At 35.4% G+C, this 20,918-nt stretch overlaps 1 protein-coding gene and 1 long non-coding RNA gene across 4 annotated transcripts; both read right to left on the bottom strand.

Moving 5' to 3' along the window:
- Positions 1-342: 342 nt before the first annotated feature.
- On the bottom strand, positions 343-7,388 carry LOC125670467 (TNF receptor-associated factor 6-B-like). 3 transcript variants are annotated; one of them, XM_056161238.1, is made up of 7 exons: positions 6,965-7,388; positions 5,421-5,578; positions 4,419-4,476; positions 4,156-4,260; positions 3,729-3,887; positions 2,209-2,373; positions 343-884 (listed from the first exon to the last, which is right to left on the bottom strand). In XM_056161238.1, the coding sequence occupies exons 2-7, from the start codon at positions 5,474-5,476 to the stop codon at positions 708-710; spliced, it is 720 nt and encodes a 239-aa protein (XP_056017213.1). In that variant the 5' UTR covers positions 5,477-5,578; positions 6,965-7,388; the 3' UTR covers positions 343-707. The 3 variants fall into 3 exon arrangements, with proteins under 3 accessions (XP_056017213.1, XP_048761613.2, XP_048761614.2); XM_048905656.2 differs by having other exon boundaries at positions 6,884-7,388; XM_048905657.2 differs by lacking the exon at positions 4,156-4,260 and having other exon boundaries at positions 6,884-7,388.
- A 7,736-nt stretch (positions 7,389-15,124) lies between these two features.
- LOC130053744 (uncharacterized) lies at positions 15,125-18,678 on the bottom strand. Its single transcript, XR_008802091.1, has 2 exons — positions 17,978-18,678; positions 15,125-15,335 (listed from the first exon to the last, which is right to left on the bottom strand). It is a non-coding gene; the product is annotated as an uncharacterized LOC130053744 (long non-coding RNA).
- Between the last annotated feature and the right edge of the window lie 2,240 nt (positions 18,679-20,918).

Raw genomic sequence — 20,918 nt, forward strand, 5'->3', positions numbered from 1 at the left:
TTCAGTTAAAAGAGATCCTAAAATCATTTTTACCCAGCTCCAAATTAAATTTTATGATCAATAATTCCACCACATCTATGCATGCATTAATTGAATCGATGAGAATAATCAAATCAATTTTTGCTCTCATCAATTGAATGAATGCGCGCATCAAGTCAATTATTGCTCTGTCACATTCAGTTGAAGCATGCATTAATTCAGTCGATGAAAACAATGATTGGTGCGCGCAAAATAATTGAATTGATGATATCTTCAATTATTAATCTGGCGCTCGATAGTTATTGGATCATCATGATGCAGCAACTTGTTCGCGGTAAAAGCTTGTCACTAAAACACGCGATCTAAAAAAAACAACATTTATTCATAAAAGCACACAAACAGCTAAAATAGGATACAGATTGAAATAGATAAAAGGTCTTTAATTCTGGATAACTCCCACAAATGGTAAATGTCGATTCTATCATCGATGAACTCTTAAAAACAGGGTAAAAAGGGAAAAGAGCGGACGGGGGGGGGGGGGGGGGGGCTAAAGGAGGGAGATATAGTCCTCCCATTGTTCATCCCTCCCCTCCTAAGGAAATCATTCAAGCACCAAGGGTTCACATTAGTCCTAATCAGACGACGCGTTGATCCGCTGAGGGCGCAGCTTCTGGACTTCCTGTTCTATTCTGACACCGAGTTGATCCGCTGCTTTTGGACTTCCTGTTCTATTCTGACACCGCGTTGATCCGCTGCTTTTGGACTTCCTGTTCCAGATGAATCTGTTCCAGTTGTCTCTCTAGCGCGGAGATCCGCTGCTCCTGGTCGGAGACGTTTCTGACCAATAGAAGAATGTGGTGATTGGCTGCTTCTCGGTAATGGTCAATCATGTCACGCCGCTTGTCCTTTAAAAAATGAACAGAGAAGTGATAAATCAATTCATGAATCAAGAAATAAAGACTGCATTTTCGTGTTAATTGCAGAATAAACTCCAAGGTTGAGAAATGATTTGAAATATCTAACGCCTCGTCTTTTATACTTCAAACAACATTTTGAGACCAAGGAGGTTATCCTACAATATACACGAAAACAAGAACTAATAAATCCCATAAATATACAGCTGACCATTTAGCTATACAACTACGAATTAGGTCACCGAAACGGACAGTTTGCTGACGAAAAAGGTGTGATCGTAGGGTAGACAAGATCTATTTTGAAATTTTTTTCAAGTATTTAGTTTGATTTTGTGCACATGCATCGACATGGTTTTTTGTTGTTGTTGTTGTTGTTGTTTTTTTACATGGGTATTGATCGATCTCGGAATACAGACAATTGATTGATTATATAGTGTTTTACGTACCACTCGAGAATTTTTCACTCATATGGATACGTCACCATTGCCGGTGAAGGGGTGCAAAATTTAGGCCAATGCTCAGCGCTTACGGCCATTGAGCAGGGATGTATCTTAATCCTGCAACACCTGCTGTGACACAGGGCCTCGGTTTTTGCGGTCTCATCCGAAGGGCCGCCCCATTTAATCGCCTCTTACGACAAGCAAGGGGTACAGAGGACCTTTTCTAACCTGGAACCGATTTATACTGAATGACAAATGTTCTTCAGTCATTTATAAATTTGTTTTGCAACTTATATCGATTGATTTTTATGATTATAGAATTGAATTATCAATTATTTACTTTATTATTGTATTAGCTAAATACAAAGCTAAGTGCAAGCGAGATGTGTATCGATTTTCTCACAATCGGTTATTACGTATGAAGGTATATCGCAGAATAATGACCGCGGCATTCCCTTGATCTTTGCAATAACCGTGTTAGAATGGTAAATAAACGCACAATTTGTTCATTGGGGTGGAAAATCAACACATTGCAGTATAGTGCATGAATTCGCACCAAAGCTGGAGTAGTGCCGGATTCAGAAAATAAAGGGGTGCGACCCAGATAGTATTTTTCCTCTGCAGGTATCAGGGTGGGGATTGCAGCAGACCCAAAAATGATTTTTTAAAAATGACTTGTTGTTAACAAAATTTCAATTAAAAGGCGGGGAGGGGGCGCAACCCCCTGTAAATCTGGAGGAAAATACTATAAAGCAATTGTGTGTTTTTATGAATAAAAATCACATTTATTTTGTATCCCGAATGGAATTTCAGAAAGAAAGATCAAATTAAATCAGAGGAATGTTTAAAGTTTGAGTAGAAGTAGAACGTGGTACCTGAAACTGACACCCGAATGATGCGTACTGACAGGGCACGACGATGAGGGGACAGTCTCCTATGGTTATGTCGATATGGGCCGAAATGTCCTTCCTACAAATCCCCGTCTGACCACACAGTGTGCACTGCACGGGCAGATTCTGACAAGCCAGCACCTGGTGTTTCTGAAAGGAAAGTGCAAAAATGCCAGGAAATTCATGAAAATCAATTTCCTAATGCATTTGTTGTCTTAAACGTGTTTGAGGATCAACTGAATGTCGGATATATTTTCCATTGTCTGGGTACTGCAGGTTTAGCATACGATGATACGTAAGTCATTCTGTAACGGGAGCTTTTAGATGAATCTTTAAAGATGTAAAATTTGGGTCCTGGCGATGCGTATCACAGCAGAGCTGATTACCAGTGTTATAGAGCGAGTCCTGTGCCCCCTCCCCCATAGTGAGACTTCTAGCAACACCGTTCTTTGCAGTATACATTGCTGATATACTCGTAGATTGAAATTCAGCAGACAAAAGACCGACCAAGAGGCAGATATTGCGGAGGAATTTCTGCAACTAAAATCGATTCTTGGACGACTTTCAATTATCATGGCCTTTTTTCAAAGTCTGACGGTTTCCGACCAAGAATCGGTTTTCGTTGTTGAGCTTGTTCTGGGCCCACTGCAGTCCTAAACGCATGCAACCCTCATATTTCCTGCGTTGCGCCCCTCCCTTGCTGAAACGAGTCCCATGGTTGGTACATCGTTTCTGGTTGTTGCACTCAATAATTATATACTTGTATAAGGGAAGACGTATTTCTAAGCCCCGGTGCAAGATATGATTGACAGTAACATGGGCGATCTTTGGCTGGATTGGAATAATTTTGACTGACGGTTACACCTAGATGTAGGCGTTAGTCAAAATATCACAGTCAAATCAAATCTCGCCAAACGACTTACAGAGGAGTTCTTTTCTTTTTGAAACCATCCCTTCACCGCATAGCTAGAATATTGATACAGTAGACTTGAAATCTTTATTAAGATGTATGCTAAGCAGTATATTTCCTCATGCTTATGTAAAACTAACATTCCAACCTCGTGTGGTTTACTTTCGAGCTCCTTCACAAAATACTGTATTGAAAGGGACTTATCGATACGTAATTTTATACTGTCTGACATTGAAAATCAATACGGACAAACTGAAAAAAAAAAAATTGAATCACAATAATGTAAAATCTAATTATTTTGTATAAGTATATATATGTACTATATATATTTTGTTCACTGTATACTATAGTATTACATTTTGACTTTAAATATGAACACTTACTACCATGCAAGAGCTCTTTTCTCAAGATATCTAAAACCTCTAAGTTACCTAAAATGTTATGCATGAACTGTTTGTGTGTGAATGTTTGAGTGGGTGGTGATTGTGAAATGTAAAATTCCATTGGTATCACATTCCGGTGAAATATATATATGCATATATATTTCAATGGAAAAATGCAAACAAAAAAAAAATAAAAAAAATAATATTGATACCGTAAGATCTGTGAAGGGGATGTGCAAGTTGCAGTGCTGGCAGTTGACATGCCGGCGTTCGCAGGTTTCCTCGTGCTCCGTCAGCGCGTGACGGGGGAGGGAGACGCCACATCCGTTGTCACAGGGAACGGAGATGTACAAGCATTGGCTCTCGTGTTCCTGTAAACCACGACACAAAATAAAAAGCTGGTTAATTACATATATTCTTATCTCGTAAAGCAGTGATTAATCAGTGGCGGATCTAAGACTACGTGGTTGGAATTTTTGCACAAGAAAGATCATTTTCAGTCTATTTGCATTATATCTGCACCACCCTTCGGGCGGCAAAGGTACCATATTGTGTTGAACCCCTTTTTAAAAAAAATCTGGATCCGCCACTGTCACTGGATATAAGTTTAATAAAGAGAAGCAGGTGATTGATCTCGACCTCGTATGATCTGAGCTCTCCCGCCCATGTACAGCCTTCATTCTGATTCCCACATTTCACCGTCTGAGACAGAACTTCTCTCTGGAAAGCTTTGTCCTCAAATAACTGGAAAAAACAAGGTGCGCTCATGAAACACTGTCACTGATATCCACACACCCCATGCCCTTGGATCCACCCCCTAAACGTTAAACAGACAGAAGGACAGATTGTCCTAGATCGATGCTTTTAAAAATGACTTTCGCTGTTTGTAAAGGAATAGTTACCTCAGTGCTGCATTTGAAGACAACATTATCCACGGGACACTTGGCATGGGGTCTTCCACTGAAAATAATAAGGTACATGTAATATGGTATATATATATATATCTTGTGGAGGGCAGGAAACTAACACATGGTATTATCGCTATTTGATTTTAAAGAGCATTGAAAACCGATTTACTGCGAAAACAAATTTCAATTCAATGTACAATGCACAGTAACATGATAGATAATTTGTTAATATACTATCTCCGTGTAGGTGGAAATGAGAGGAATGCGTACGAGATTTGACTAATAAAAGAGGCAAATAGATTAAATCCAGAGGGTAACGAAACAAATTACTCTTAGTTATAACAACGCAGAAAGACAACCTCTGTAAAATACATAGTTACATTACATATATAGTATGGGAATAATTTCATGAAAATTACCCCCCCCCCTCCCCCCTAACTAATTTTCGCAGTTTTGCCTGACAAATATTTCTAAGATATTCAAAAGAGATAAAATTGAAATTGCTCATCTATTTTCACCTAATTGTTTCTATACTTCTGAAATACATTTTTTTTTTCAAAGTCTAATTCACCACAAATTGCAAAGGTTTCAAATTCCTCAACAAGGGACGACAACCCCGGAAATGCTATTTAAATGTTTCTTCCTTTCAGTTGAAACTGTCAGGCAGAATTTAAAGAAGAATTGGGTTTTGGGGTCTCTCTCTTTCTCTCTCCTCTCTCTCTCCTCTCCCCCCCTCTCTCTCTCTCTGATCAAGCCGGAATATCAAGATTTTTTCAAATATCAGAAATGTCAATATCGATAAAATATTGATAATACGATTTCTTGGTTCATGTTAGAATTTTTGGTATAAAAAATCACTGCAATGAAAATATTTCGAGATATTTTAAAATCTGTGATCGAAAAGTATACTTAACCTTATCGTGTACAAGACTATGCATTTTTTTTCAGAAACCGTACTTTTTTTTTTTATCTTTGGCTCGATAATCTTATACATACTTAATGACACCCAAAATGCAGCTTCTACAGAATCTGTGGCCGCAGGATGTCTGCATAGGTTCGTGAAGAGCGGACAGACAGACTGGACAAATGTACTTCCGATCTAGCTCGGAACAGAGGGCTGCATCGTAACATCTCGGATGAAGAGTACTGGCTCCCTATATGACAGAGAGAAATTAACACCTAGATGCTTAACTTCAGAATTGCGCAGTTCAAATATTTGATTTATTTTCCATTTTCGTAATGAGATTAGGGTGTTATATACACGTGTAATATTGATCTTACCGTGAAGCTGTAAAAATGAGTAGCAGGGTTTTTTTCTCTAGGGAAATTCATGATTAAGCATGGACATTTTGATACACATCGTGATTTATACAACTAAGTACATGTATATATGAATTTATAAGGTCAATGGACCTTAACGGTCACTTTAATAAATACTAGTACATAATGAAAAACTTTCAAACAATTTCATAATTTTGATCATCTGAGGTCCAGAAGTGAAGGTTTTCAGGGAAATAATTCACTTTAATTGTGTGTGGTATTGACCTTCGTTATCGACCGAGGGGTCATGAATTTCACAATTTTGGAAGAGATCCCTTTGTTTACCATAATTATGCGTAGCTACATGAAAAAAAAAAATATTTGGAAAGGTTCCATCACATGTATCAATGTTTAAGATTGGCACCACTCCCCGGTCGGAGAGTGGGGGGAGGGGGGGGGGGGCACCAAGAAATTCAAATTATAATTTCTTACCTTGTAGTATTTGACCAAAAGTTGAAAATATTAAAAATCCAAAGTACAATGATGGACAAAAATAAATTGCAATATGTTAGTGACTCAAGAGACCTATGAAAAATTGTAGTGGCGGCCCGTACATGTACTTATCATACTTTAAATTTACAATATTTCATTTCTTCATTATTGTTCAATAGGGGGGGGGGGGGGGGGGGGGGGGCTCCGTAGTTATTTTACTTTAATTAAGTTTACAATATTTCATTCAATATTGTTCAACACACTAACTGGGCTTTGTTTCCATGGTCACGGATACCCGTTCATTAGGGATCTTTTATACGTTATAATGAGAAATACTTTTCTGGACGACCGGAGCGTATAATGTACAGTGTGTAGAGAGGTCCCCTTTGTTGTAGTTTTCTATCATAGGATACCAGCCCTCTTTTAGGGAATTAACAAGTCCAATATGATAAAAACTAACACTTCAAAAGTACATGTACATGTAATGCACTGTCAAGCCTGAAAAGTGTGCGACTTTTTATAAATTAGAAAATTGTGTGACTAGAAATCATGCATTGGTCTTATTACTATTAGGTGAGATAATATATTTAAGTTCCAATGACAAATATAAAAAGAGACGCCTCATTTGTACAGAGAAAAATGTTAAACATTATAGAAAAAAAAACACCAAAAAAAATGTATTGCGTTTCTAAATACGGCGGTGTTACCTGAGTGCTTCTGCTGGCCATGGCGAAGTCGTAGTACTGAAGTATATAACAATAATGTGTTCCGTTGTTAAAACAACTCACCCCGGTGTAAACGTGACTCACGGTCTCCCCGCCGCGCCGTAATGAGGACGGCGTCCATCACGGACCACTTATCACGCACCCCTAATGGGTTGCTAATCCATTAGCGCGAGGGACCTGTTATAAACATGACGCAATTATATAAAGTGATTGCAGGAAATTAACGACACTAGCTACGAACAAACTTTTTTTTTTTTATCTTTACAATAATGATGAACATGGGCACTGAATTTATGTTTATAGCAGTAAAATTTCACCGCATGGTGTCTTATTTTTTGCCTTCCATTTCTCAATTATGTCAGATACAGTGGGTAAAAAGTTCGTAGACTTGTGAAAGGAAGGGATGCATACAACAACTTTTGAACATCATAGGGAATTAACAAGTCCCTAAAACTTTATTTAATAATTTTACTAATTACAACCCGAATATGCAGGGGGAAAAAAGGCGAAACCCAAACATCGATTTTTATCTCACCTGAGCCGAAGACTCAAGTGAGCTTTTCTGATCAATATTTTCCGTTGTTCGTCGATGCCGTAAACTTCATATTTTCATCTTCTTCTCCAGAACCACCGGACCCAATTTCAACCAAACCTTGGTACAAATCACCCTTGGGTGAAGGGAATTCAAGTTTGTCCAGATAAAGAGCCATGTCCCCTTCAAAGGGAGATAATCACAAAAATGCAAAAATAGGGTGGGTCATTCAAAAATCTTCTCAAGAACCATTGGACCAGAAGAGCTGAAATTCAAGCTTCCTGAAAAAGTGGAAATTCAAGTCTGTAAAAATCATGACACCTGGGGTTAAGGTGGGGCCACAATAAGGGATCAAAATTTTACATGCGAAGGAGACCAAACTAAATGGCACAAAGCATCCTTAGATGAAATTTGTTAATATGGAAAGCCATACCCGTCTAAAAGAGCATATGGTAATTACTGAATTTGTAGTCAAGTTTAATAATTAAGTTTGATAATAAATGAATTCTTAACAGTTACCTTTACAAAAAAAATTCTGAACCAAGCTGCTTGTATAATGATAGTTTTGTTCAAGCTTGTTTATTGCAAGGAACTGCTGCCCAGGTGAGCAGTGTGGCCCTCTTAATTTGGTAAAAAACTACCGTATTACAAGGTTAACTTCATCCCTGTTTTGTTCCTGCCCATTTTGCTTTTATTATAAATAAGTCAATTAAAAAATTAGGCAACTATGAATTCCTTCATTACTTTTAAAAACCATAAAACAACTTTGGGTGAATTTAAATCTGGGCAAATATCATTTTCAAGTGTATGGTAAAAAAAAAAATAACACAGTATATATGAAGAACAAGGAATCGCGATTGTTTTAAAGACCAAGGTCCCGTGTCACAGCAGGTGTGGCACGATAAAGATCCCTCCCTGCTCAATGGCCGTAAGCGCCGAGCATAGGCCTAAATTTTGCAGACCTTCACCGGCAGTGGTGACGTCTCCATATGAGTGAAATGTTCTCGAGAGGGACGGTAAACAATATTCAATCAATCAATCAATGTCCTTCAAAGTTCATAACCTATCTTGGGCCACAAGGTTAAAGGTCAATACTAAAATGACACATTATATGGGGGTAGGGTGGTGGCTGGAGCTGTCTTTTTGAAGGGCTGAGTACATTGCTATGAAAACCGTTTCTTTGGACGAATGAAATTTACATCAATTTATTATTTTCATTTCGTCGTCTTTGTCATATTAATATCATATAACACTAATCTTATTATCCGATATCTTCAGGTTTCAAAAAGTGGGAATACGCAGTACACACTTTATGACATAAGTTAACCTAATGCTTATTACATGTACAATATCTAGTACATGTATTGCACTAAGCGTTACCTTTCCTTTCAGCTTTTCCTCCTATTTCACCTAAATCTTTTTTTTCTACATCCCCGCTTTGAAGAAGTAGTCACATCAATTGGTTTTCAGTGATATATATGTGATATACATGTCTGATCTTGTTTCCATCCTTCCATTCTGGGTTTTGTGCATACAGTATAGGTAACAGAAAGCCATTAAAAGTGTACCTGACATGTATAGTTTTAATGTATTTCTGCCACCCATACCAGTATAAAACAAACCTAATTTCGAGAATCAATACAATGATATATAGATATGTATAAGAAAGAAATACAATATTAAAAAGACGATATTCCGGACGCCATGTTGCCGGTCATCGTCGGTTACCCAAGGATGCCTCTAATCGTTCTCTCCATCATCGTGAGTGAACTCAAAACCGTGCGACGATGATAGTGTTGCTGTTTGATTTTAAATATTAGCGTCATTCCAGTCCGAGACAAAACACATGTACATTATATTATATATACGTCATCGTCAAACATTGTCCACTTTTAAATAATGAAGATATGATTCGTAAGTTAAATGCCGGAGAAGCCAGCTACGTTATATAACCATAATTAATAAACGGACGGAAAGTGATTATCACGTCTGATCCTGCGTTTTCTGTACAGTGCCCTAATATGCATTAAAAAAGGAAGAAAGGGAGGGGGAAAATGGTTTGTCGTGTAAACTTGTGTTCGTGTAATCAATTCTAATTAACACGGCGTCATCGTCCTGTTATGAAACAGAAAATTACACCGAATCATCCTCCTTTTTGTGAGCAGGAAAAGAATGTCACATAATTTAGCATGTTTGCTAATTGAAGGACGACGAACATACCCCCCCCCCCTTTATTTTTTGATAAAGAAATATACCTCTGTGCAGATATCGTTAGCGCTTGATGAAAACTATGCTGATGTGAAGCGTCGCTGTTCATGTATTTTCAATATACAATTATATTTGACTGTCATGATTTCTGTTGTTAGAATAGTCGCACTATTTAGCAAGATTCATACGCACATTGTTCGCATTCACGAGGGGAAAAAAACTATCATTACAACTGATAAAGATAAAGAAAGCAAAACTATTGGAAATGTAAATATACAGATATGTATATGTTTATTTCACTGTAGGAGTAAATTAATATTTAGCACTGTTACCATATGTTAACTTCATGCAACCGATTCACACGGGCTTTTCTGAAACGTTACAGACTACACTACCAATGTATATCAAAAGTTTCCAATGGGTTCCCATAAATATTTTTAACGTGGATCACGTTAATTTTTCTTTCCGATTTGAATGGGTATTGGATTGGTTCACGTCATGTTGAATTATGGTTGAAATCAATACTGACTGATATTAGTCAAACCCTCCTACGTGCGCATTTTAGTTTATATTCCACAGAATGAACTGAGATTGTCAACGAAGAGCACAAGAAAAGTCTCTACATCTCTTTTGTATAACCCCATGTTACGCATTTATGTATTTTTTCTGATATAAGAATTTTAGGGAGATGGCAGTCTAAGTTAAGAAATGATGACCTACTTTATTTGACAATAAAATATATTCACACGTTATTCAAGAGCAATCTCACTAATCTTCAACAGTTATTTATCGACTGTCAACACATTCTCTATAAAAGTTACCCATACCGTCTAACTGAGTCCGCAAAGGTCACGCTACTATGGCAGTTAAAGTGCAATCAAGAAATTACGTTCTGTCTCATTTTCTTTATTATAGGATTAAACATTCTTTTTGAAGAATTTATCGATGTGTAAACTCTGGACATTTTACTCACAAACTGAATAAAAGTGCGAAGCACTTTTATGTTAAGTTTGTGAGTAAAATGTCCAGAGTTTACACATCGATAAATTCTTCAAAAAGAATGTTTGATTCTTATAATTCCAATTCGTTCCTTGTATTATCAATTTCAAAAATTTGAATAGTTTCCCCGCACTATGTTATTTGTTTTCAGGCGCGTATGTATACATAGCGTTTTTGGATTTATTGATGTATAATTTCTCGTTTAGATTTATTTTTGTTCAATCAAAACAATTGTAATAAATAACATTGGAATTATTCAAATATATTACAGATAGTGTCAATTATTGGACCGTTCTTTACATACTGAATTTGACTACGGAATACCCCCTTTACCTGATCAAGATATAGGACTCACGATGGGTGTGACCGGCCGGTCAACGGGGGATACTTACTCCTGATAGACACTCGAACCCACCTCTGCTGTGTACAGGGGTCTGTGTTTGATCCACTTTGAATTTTGTATTTTTTATAGAACTTACGAGATTGATCACTGTGTATTATCTTCAATTTTTATTAGATTCTTCCTGTCACAATTGACAAATGGGAACATCACATAGACTCTTCCTGTCACGAACGCTCATGAGGAATATCGCATGAAAGAGGAGTGCTATAATTCATTTGTACGCATCCTCACATAGTGTAGAGTTAAGATTTCTCAGACCATGATCCACGGGGTTAAGGTTGCTATCATACAAGCTAATTGAACCAGGTGAGCATTGTGGTTCATGATCCTCTTATGTTTTGTACCCGGTATCGGTATGACTGCTTTATAGAATAAAAAATATGCACACCACAAGTTTATTATAAAAATGCCTACATATTGAAAAGGGAACGCATTCACAAATGTTCATCCCTTCAACCAGAATAAAATCACAAAATATCCACCCCTACAACCTTGCAGTATAAAATCACAAAATATCCGTCCCTACAACCATGCAGTATAAAATCACAAAATATCCGCCGCTACAACCATGCAGTATACAATCACAAAATACCAGCCCCTACAACCAATTCAAAGGAACATAGTGGGCATACCATCACAAAATGTCCGCCCCAGAACTAGAAAAGGACCCCCCCCCCCTTGTAGCCAGTATAGAGATGCGGGGTATCTTCTTAAACTCTTTATTAAACCATGCATATTGCATATAAGAATAAATTACATCTCATTTGATAGATTTAATGACCGCAATCTACAACTGAAAGACTCTAGGGGCCTCAAGCTCATTAAAACTCTTGAGGCATTTACAATGTAGCTCATTAAATGAATTTTAGAAAAGTATACTTTCAAAACGTTGTCGTTCCTTTTGTTCAAAGTAACAAATTCTTTTAACATTCGTTATTTTGTTGATTTTTATATTTCATAGAATTTTTACGCGCAAGGTAAAGATATCACAGTATTCAAAATAAAAGGTGTTTTGTTTCATTAGTCCTTGAGTAAAACTTACGTAAAATCTATATGTATGTCTATGCTTATGAAAGTACATCTTTTATTCCATATATTGCTAATCTGTTCACACCCGTAAATCATGATTTTGGTATTTCCTGTTTGCTTATAAAATGCAGTATTTTTCAATATATTTTAATAAAAATTTGAAATTGAGACATGTACATGATTGTATGTTTGTCAGGATTTTCCTCTTATGCTTTGTTATCTTTTAAACCTAACCCTAACTCTTTTATTTTATATTTTGCCACTGTTTTTGACCTTTGTCAGTACTGAATTCTAAATTCTTTTGACCACATATTTTCAATTACTGCCTTGGAGATTGTTATTGCAGCAAAATTGAAAAAAAAAAATCTTTTAACCTGCGCATGCGCGAGAATATGATGACACGTTAAAAATGACTGAATGACTCCAAAGGCTTAATCAAATAAATTTTAACCATCCCCATTCCTCCATATTTTAAAAATTTCACTAATGAAGATACTGTGTTTAACCAGTGCACTCAAGTTTTCTCCAAAATGAACGGCAATACAACTGACGATCTGAATTACCAGGTGCAGGGAACAGTACGTCAGTAGCTACAATAATGTAGCCCTCTCCGATTTTTTTTAATCCCGAAAACGTCAGAATAAAAAAAAATCGGATAGGGCTACATTATTGCAGCTGAGTGAACAGGAGTACCAATCCCTTGTACGATTTAGAGCAACATTTGATCGATATAATCTTTAAAGTCGTTGGGTTTGAATGGTTTATCTGTACATCTATTAGATGGTATGATTGATCCTGAGGTAACTGTACTATATACTCTTAAAATTCAATTTCATTTCTTTATTTCCTCCATAACTAGATCACTGGGACATAAAATACGGACACGTGTAAAAAGAGACAAGTACATGTACATGTATATAAAGAAAAATATATAACCGTAGTAAACCCCCTCCCCCCCCCCCCCTCTCTCTCTCTCTCTCTGATTCATATATAATTGTAAAACAATTCACTAGAATGAAATTCATCTATTTTATCCCTGGATGTATAAATAATTCATAGATATAACACTTTACAATAAATTACAGTCGTAACCTCAATTTCGTGGGCTGTTGAAATTTTCCTTCAGAAAACTACTTTTATTACTTTGACAGTATTTACCGGCCTGTTTCTCCATGCACTACCGGTCTGTTTCTCCATGCACTACCGGCCTGTTTCTTCATGCATTACCGGCCTGTTTCTTCATGCATTACCGGCTTGTTTCTCTGTGCTCGATACAGTTACCAGCCTGTATCTCTATGAATGATACAGTTACCGGCCTGTTTCTCTATGAATGATACAGTTACCGGCCTGTTTCTCTATGAATGATACAGTTACTGGCCTGTTTCTCCATGCACAATACAGTTACCGGCCTGTTTCTCTGTGCACGATACAGTTACCAGCCTGGGTTTTTTTTTGGTGCACGATACAGTTACCGGCCTGTTACTTCATGCATGATACAGTTACCAGCCTGTTTCTCCATCACTGTGCACGATACAGTTACCGGCCTGTTTCTCTGTGAATGATACAGTTAATGGCCTGTTTCTCCATGCACAATACAGTTTCCGACCTGTTTCTCTGTGCACGATGCAGTTACCGGCCTGTTTCTCTGTGCACGATACAGTTACCGCCCGTTTCTCCATGTACAATACAGTTACCGGTCTGTTTCTCTGTGCACGATACAGTTACCGGCCTGTTTCTCTATGAATGATACAGTTAATGGCCTGTTTCTCCATGCACAATACAGTTTCCGGCCTGTTTCTCTGTGCACGATGCAGTTACCGGCCTGTTTCTCTGTGCACGATACAGTTACCGCCCGTTTCTATATGCACAATACAGTTATCGGCCTGTTTCTTCAAGCACGATATAGTTTGATTGTGCACTCCTTCTGTTTTACTGGTTGAGGAAACTAATTTATATGAATAACTAAAAAAGAATCCAACAAATATCCCTAAATAAAGTCGAATACAACAGAAGTAAACTATAGGATTCCATTTGTATGGAGCGCCAAATTAACATAAACTCAAATAATTGAATATATCTTCAATTATTTGAAGATATCATCAATTCAATTATTGCTCTCTTTAATTGAATTAATGCGCGCATTGATTCAATTAATGAGAGCAATAATAGATTTGAAGCGCACATTAATTCAATTATTGCTCTCTTCAATTCATTAGATGAGAGCATCAATTTAGTAGAAATATTTCTCGCAATAATTAATTTAGAGCTCGGTATAAATGATTTGATGATATCTTTAATTCAATTGAAGATATCTTTAAATCATTTACAATGCTTTTAATGCGCGCATCAATTCTTTTAAAGAGAGCAACAATTCAATTAAAGATATCATTAATTCAATTGTGGATATGTTGAATTGAAGATATCTTTAATCATATAGTTGCTCTCTCTAAAAGAATTATTGCTCTCTTCAAATGAATTAAAGATATCATTAATTCAATTGAAGAGAGCAATAATTGAATTAATGCGCGCATTGAATCAATTATTGTTCTCATCAAACGAATTAATGCGCGCATCAATTCAATTATTGCTCTCATCAATTGATTTAATGCGCGCATTATATCAATTATTGCTCTCTTCAATTGAATTGTAGCGTACATCATTTCAATTGTTGATATCATTAATTCATTTGAAGATATCATTAATTCAATTAAAGCGCGCATCAATTCAGCTGAAGAATTAATGCTATCATCAATTCAATTAATGCGAGCAATAATTCAGAATTGAAGATATCATTAATTATTTGAAGATATTTTTAATTCAATTGTTGCGCGCATCAAATGAATTGATGATATCTTCAAATGATTGAAGATATCTTCAATTATTTGAGTTTATGTTTTAATTGGATTACTTCCAGAATTTTTTAAACAAAAATCTGTTGATTTCTCCTAGAAATTTAAAGACTACCTCTACAAAATGACGAACCTTGTATCATTGTCTTCTGTTGGATAGAACGGAACAATATTGCTCAAGGGATATTGTAAAAAGCCAGAAATACGCCACATCATTCTTTAATTAATGGGCCAATGAATACAAACAATGTAGAAATATAAAAATCATTGTAAAACTTTATTAAGAAATCTTTGAAGTTGTCTACTCTTTCTGAACCCTTTACAAATGTTACATTTTTGGGTTGATTTGGTTGGTTTTTTTTTTTACTGGTGCCTGTTATCTGTCTACATGTCCGTATCCTATGTCGCAGTGATCTGTGAATAATGAAATGAAAATGAATTTAAAAGTCGTGCATTTACTTTGAAATCACGCAAACCATCTAACAGATTTTACAGATAAATCATGTAGACCTAACGATTTTAAAGATACATGTATATCGATCAAATGATGGTTTAATTCGTACGAAGGATCGACTAAATTACAGAAAGGATTTATCTCATCGGGCATGTAGCTCCGGTTTTCAAAATTGTCTAAATTCTTCACAAGCAAGAATGGGGGTGTGAAGATCACAAGAGTACAACCCCCATATTGTTAAAACTTGTTCAACCATAGGGGTTGGAAATAGGTGGGTGGGTGTAGGTGTTGCAGTCCCCATATCTCCTCTAGATCAACCTCTGCTAAAATTTTGTACTATGCGTCACTTCCTGCGACAGAGGGGGATCCAGCGATTTGGAAAAGGGGGAAGGGAAGAGAGAGAGAGAGAGAAAGAGAGAGAGAGAGAGAGAGAGAGAGAGAGAGAGAGAGAGAGAGAGAGAGAGAGATGATCTAGAAACTGCGCTAGATCATATCCAATGACTCGATATAAATAAATACGTGTATCATTCAGTACTAGTTAATAAGACACTTCTTATATCTAACTTGTAGATGAAACAAATAATTGCCTACAAAACATGTTGTATTATAATATACAAAACAACTTAAAACTTAAATCACTTGTCAGCCTCATAGTACACGATTATACTTTGGGGCAGTGACAATTTGGGTTATGAAACTAACAGCAAAATTTTTAATGCTGTTCACAAATTCATACTTAATTCAGGCAAATTCTCATGATAGTAATTCACTTTATGCTAAATGTACATGTATTTATTTTATCTATACATATGTTTTATGACAATTGTTATCAATTAATCTAAGGTGAGAACCTCGTAAGTTGTAAGAACTTGTGTTCAAACCTTTTGTATATTATATATGCAATAAAATATGTTCAAACCAAACCATACAAAACAAAAAACAACCCCGGACCCCCTCTGGATCCGCCTGTGTGCGACATTGTAGAATATTTACTTTTCCAATGTTTTTCCTTTGATAGATTTACATACACATAGTGATGGCCATTTCCTCAATGAATGTTATGCAGTTGTGAACAATGCGTGTATAAATCTTGATAAATATAGCATGTCTATTCTAACGACTGGGAAGTCCCACAGAAATGAAATTAGAAAGTAAATAGAAAAAATAAATTTCATTTTTGAAATTACACTAGGTTACGAACACGGGCTTCGCGCCAGCATTATACTTTTCATGAAGTGCTGTCAGTATGCTGGCGTCAAGCGTCGCAGTTCCATATAGCCGAGGCTGACGACCCACAGAGAGAAGATGTCGCAGTTTAACAACAACAACACCCCCCCACCCCCCCCACCCCCCGCGATGTCTTTTAAACAATGAGATTTATTTCTTAAATGTGCCCAAATCTTAGAGCAGATCTTTTAAATACAAAACTTTCATTAGTTATAATCCCACATCATTTAGGCCTAATTAGATCGCATTATTTTTCTTTCAAAGAGACTGATTCAAGACACACCCCCCCCCCCATTTTCTTTTTCACTTTTAATGATTAAAATTTATTGTGTAATGTGTTTGAAAAGCCTTCACACAAAAATAAGGTTATACGTTATGACAGTCTAAGCTGATGATAAAGAGTTTATTATTTGTTGTGTAAACAAAGATTGAGGTATGTTATTGTTTACAAAGGTTTGAAAATGTATGGTTATCGATCTAAGTTTATGATATATATCATATCTCAATCATTTTTTTAGTTGAATGTGCGCTTTCGAAATCAAATTTGTGTCTGTGCAAATTTGGGGTGCTCTAAATTACAAAATTAACATTTCACTGGTCTGTTTGTAAACATCCCCAAAAATGAAGTTAATAAAATCTCTGACTCACACACGATTATTTCATTCGTCGTAAAGATGATAAGAAAATGTTAATTTCTAGTTCCGAACAAATGAGTAGGTGACGATATATTTTTTTCTATTCAACAAAAATACTGATTTTCCATTCTCAAGAATATTTAAATTCTATCGTTTCAATATACCACCATGGTTCGACAAAATAAACTCGATATTTTAGCAACAAATCAGCTACCCTATAAATATGCAGATGATTTTATGGAGAATATAGATATATTTATACTACTAATGCAAACACGTAGAACTAGAGGGCTTCCCCCTTTTGGGACAGCGTATATTTTTACATTAAAAAACTATTATGCAATCCACATTAAGATATATTGGGTTATTCCCCCATTTTTTTCAAAGTAGTATCGGGTGTTAAGGATGTAAGCTTGAACAAGTGAACGCGTGTTGACAGTCACTCCCCGCGGTAAGCCCATATCTTGATCAGGCAAACGGATTAATCCGTATGCAGTCAACAGCAGTATGTAAAGAACATCCTAACAATTGGTTGGACACATCAGACAGCATTTGACCTATTGAATTGAACCCGTGTAGAGAAGAACGCATATTTGATAACCTCCTATACAATTTAAGATTGTGAAGTTTGAGCACAGGGGCATCTTATCCGCTCTGTTCTCTATCACACATATATAAATACACAAGGGAAGAATCGAAAGTAGCACACGATTTGTAAACAAAGTCATAAAACACCTTACATGAAAAAAGTTACACAAATCCTCGTATGCACTAATGCAAATGATGTCCTAGAACTTATCCAGACTCAAATATTCCAAATATTCCCAATGTAAATAGTTTTTATCCACATAAAATCCCAGCTTGCTGCACAGTTTTGAACTCTTAGGCCAAGAAAAGATAACTCTACTTCAGACGACAACTTCCGGTATTTGGAATCTATATTTGAGTAGCATAAAATCAAGGATCAATAAAGTAAAGAGGCGTTAATTTGTAAATCAGTGTCTGAAAAGAAATATTGTAATATAATAGGCAATTATACAATAGATTTTCCTTTAACTTTGAATTACAAAAAATAAATGAATAAATTAAAAAAAAAAACAAATAAGAAAAAGAAACAACAACCAAATATGAGAAAGGAACTTGACTTTATATTACAAAAGAAAAGCAGGTTTTAGAAATGTATAACGTGTCTTCAAAAATTATGAAAATAAATCATCTGTCCTCAACTGTAATCTGTCCCTGTCTGGTGCTATTTTAACCCCCCCCCCTTCACACAAAATAAAGAGTTTTTGAGTTATGTAATTTTCCTTTTTGAAGGTAAGAAAAAATAGGTAATCTGTCTCTGATCATCGTGGAAATGAAGAATTTGCCCTTTAACGGCATGAGAATAAATGAATAATCTAACTTTAAAAATTGTCAGCCCCCCCCATCCCCCCCCCCCCTCGAATTAAATGGTATTATACCCTTATATGTTTAGTATGAATATATAATAACTGGGTCATTCATTTAATTACCATAACATGTGAGAAACAGATGAGCAATTAAAATAATTTTCCTTCACATTGAATAAAAAAATTCAAATATGGACAAGAACTTGAAATGAATATATGTATATATATATATATATATATATATATAATCCAGAAATAAGTATAGAAAAATATATAGGCCTACAAGTTAGTAGCATAATAAAAATATCACAAAGCCGACTGAGCATACTTGTCTAGTTTCAGGAGTTACATATAAGTATTTAATTTCAAAACAATATATTCTTATTATATATAAATTTTATATAAATGAATATATTGAAATTTATACAAATTAAAGAAACTAGTATTTTTATTTATTTATTTTGTATTATTATTATTATTACTTTTTTTTTTTTTTTTTATTGTAATATAAAGTCAAATTCTTTTCTTATATTTTATCCCCCCTCCCCCCATTTTTTTTTTTTTTATTAAACCCGACTGTTTACCAACAATTGTGCAATGAATTATGCTAATTGAATTACAATAAAAGTATGTCAACTCCATGCTTACAATAAGATAGATATTTTTTTTTTCAAAAATTGATAAATATAACCAAAAACCGGAAGTTGTCGTCTGAAGTAGAGTTATCTTTTCTTGGCCTAAGAGTTCAAAACTGTGCAGCAAGCTGGGATTTTATGTGGATAAAAACTATTTACATTGGGAATATTTGGAATATTTGAGTCTGGATAAGTTCTAGGACATCATTTGCATTAGTGCATACGAGGATTTGTGTAACTTTTTTCAAGTAAGGTGTTTTATGACTTTGTTTACAAATCGTGTGCTACTTTCGATTCTTCCCTTGTGTATTTATATATGTGTGATAGAGAACAGAGCGGATAAGATGCCCCTGTGGTTTGAGTAAAAAAGTCTTATAGTGTGTGTGTGTGTGTGTGTGTGCTTTTACTTGCTCCTTCCCTCCAGGATACTGAAGTTTAGGTTATTCAGGTTTTAAAGATTTAATGATTTTTTTGCTTGTCAAGAATTATAGACAGTTGTGAAGTCAACTTCTTATAAGACTGTACCCTCCCTTCGAAAAACAGGTCTACGTGCCTGTAATGTCAATCGGCCAATAAATGAAACAATCATTCATGAAGATATACCAGGTGGCAGTCAGATACCTGTCTGGCACAGAAAATTACATCTAAAGGTACTTCATTTTGAATTTGTGTCTTAATTTATTTCTTTTATAATTAATTTTTTTTATATAAATGTAAATACGGGCTGACCAAGCTAACAGCAGCTTGGATTTATTTCCGTTGTTAAAAAAAAGTATTCAAATATTACCGGTAAGTTATACACAAACTTACAAACATCTGCAAGTTGATATACTTTGATCATTTTTTGACTTGGAAACTTCTAGATTAAAAAAAAAACATTTTCAATTTCCTGTACTGACGATTTTAATAAAAAAAATTGTTTAAGAACATTTAATTGTCTCATTGCTAAGACTTATTTTAAAACATATCTTAGATTTTGGGCACAAGAGAAGGTCTTACAACGTTTCCGTAAGATATATCGTTATAACGATTTAGCTATCTCGTTAACGAGATAACTAACTCGCTATAGAACTAGATACTTATTCGTTATAACGAGTTAGATTTTTTTTATGTTTTTAAAAATGAGCCTAGCCGGCTTGCGTAAAAAAAAACAACCCCAAAACAACCTCAACAAACAAACAACAACACCCCCTAAGAAAAACAACCAAACATACGAACAAAACGCGAATTTGCTATATATATATATATATATATATATATATATATATATATATACATTGGGCTTATATGTACAGACATATGATGTGGAAATATTATGTATAATTTACGAATTGGTATTGCTATAATTTGTTTACCGTGACATTAAGGTCCGATGGGCGGGGTGTTTGATTTTGCATTTAGTATCAAATTGTTTGTAGCTATTGTAACACGTTAATAAACCAGTTATATGTGGGGCATAAATGATTATCGACAATTTGAACAAATATACGTGTAATATAATCAGTGACGTAAAATAAATATTGGTATGCATGGGAAATATGTAAATTTACCAAATTCACTGATAACTCTGTGAACTGAGAGAAAAAATGAACCAGTTAGTATCGTGGGATAAGTCATCCATAACATTAAAATTCACGCAAGCTGAATCATCGATC

The sequence above is a fragment of the Ostrea edulis genome, chromosome 4 (assembly GCF_947568905.1).
Source record: "Ostrea edulis chromosome 4, xbOstEdul1.1, whole genome shotgun sequence".
Classification (NCBI taxonomy): domain Eukaryota; kingdom Metazoa; phylum Mollusca; class Bivalvia; order Ostreida; family Ostreidae; genus Ostrea; species Ostrea edulis.

What these genes read in the sequence shown, in the direction of transcription:
- LOC125670467 (XM_048905656.2), bottom strand. Translation starts at nt 6,904, where the DNA reads ATGGCCAGCAGAAGCACTCAG. An exon ending in TGCATTTTGGGTGTCATTAA is followed by an intron (nt 4,477 to 5,420) that starts GTATGTATAAGA and finishes TATTATTTTCAG; the next exon opens with TGGAAGACCCCATGCCAAGT. An exon ending in GAGAGCTCAGATCATACGAG is followed by an intron (nt 3,888 to 4,155) that starts GTCGAGATCAAT and finishes CGTGGTTTACAG; the next exon opens with GAACACGAGAGCCAATGCTT.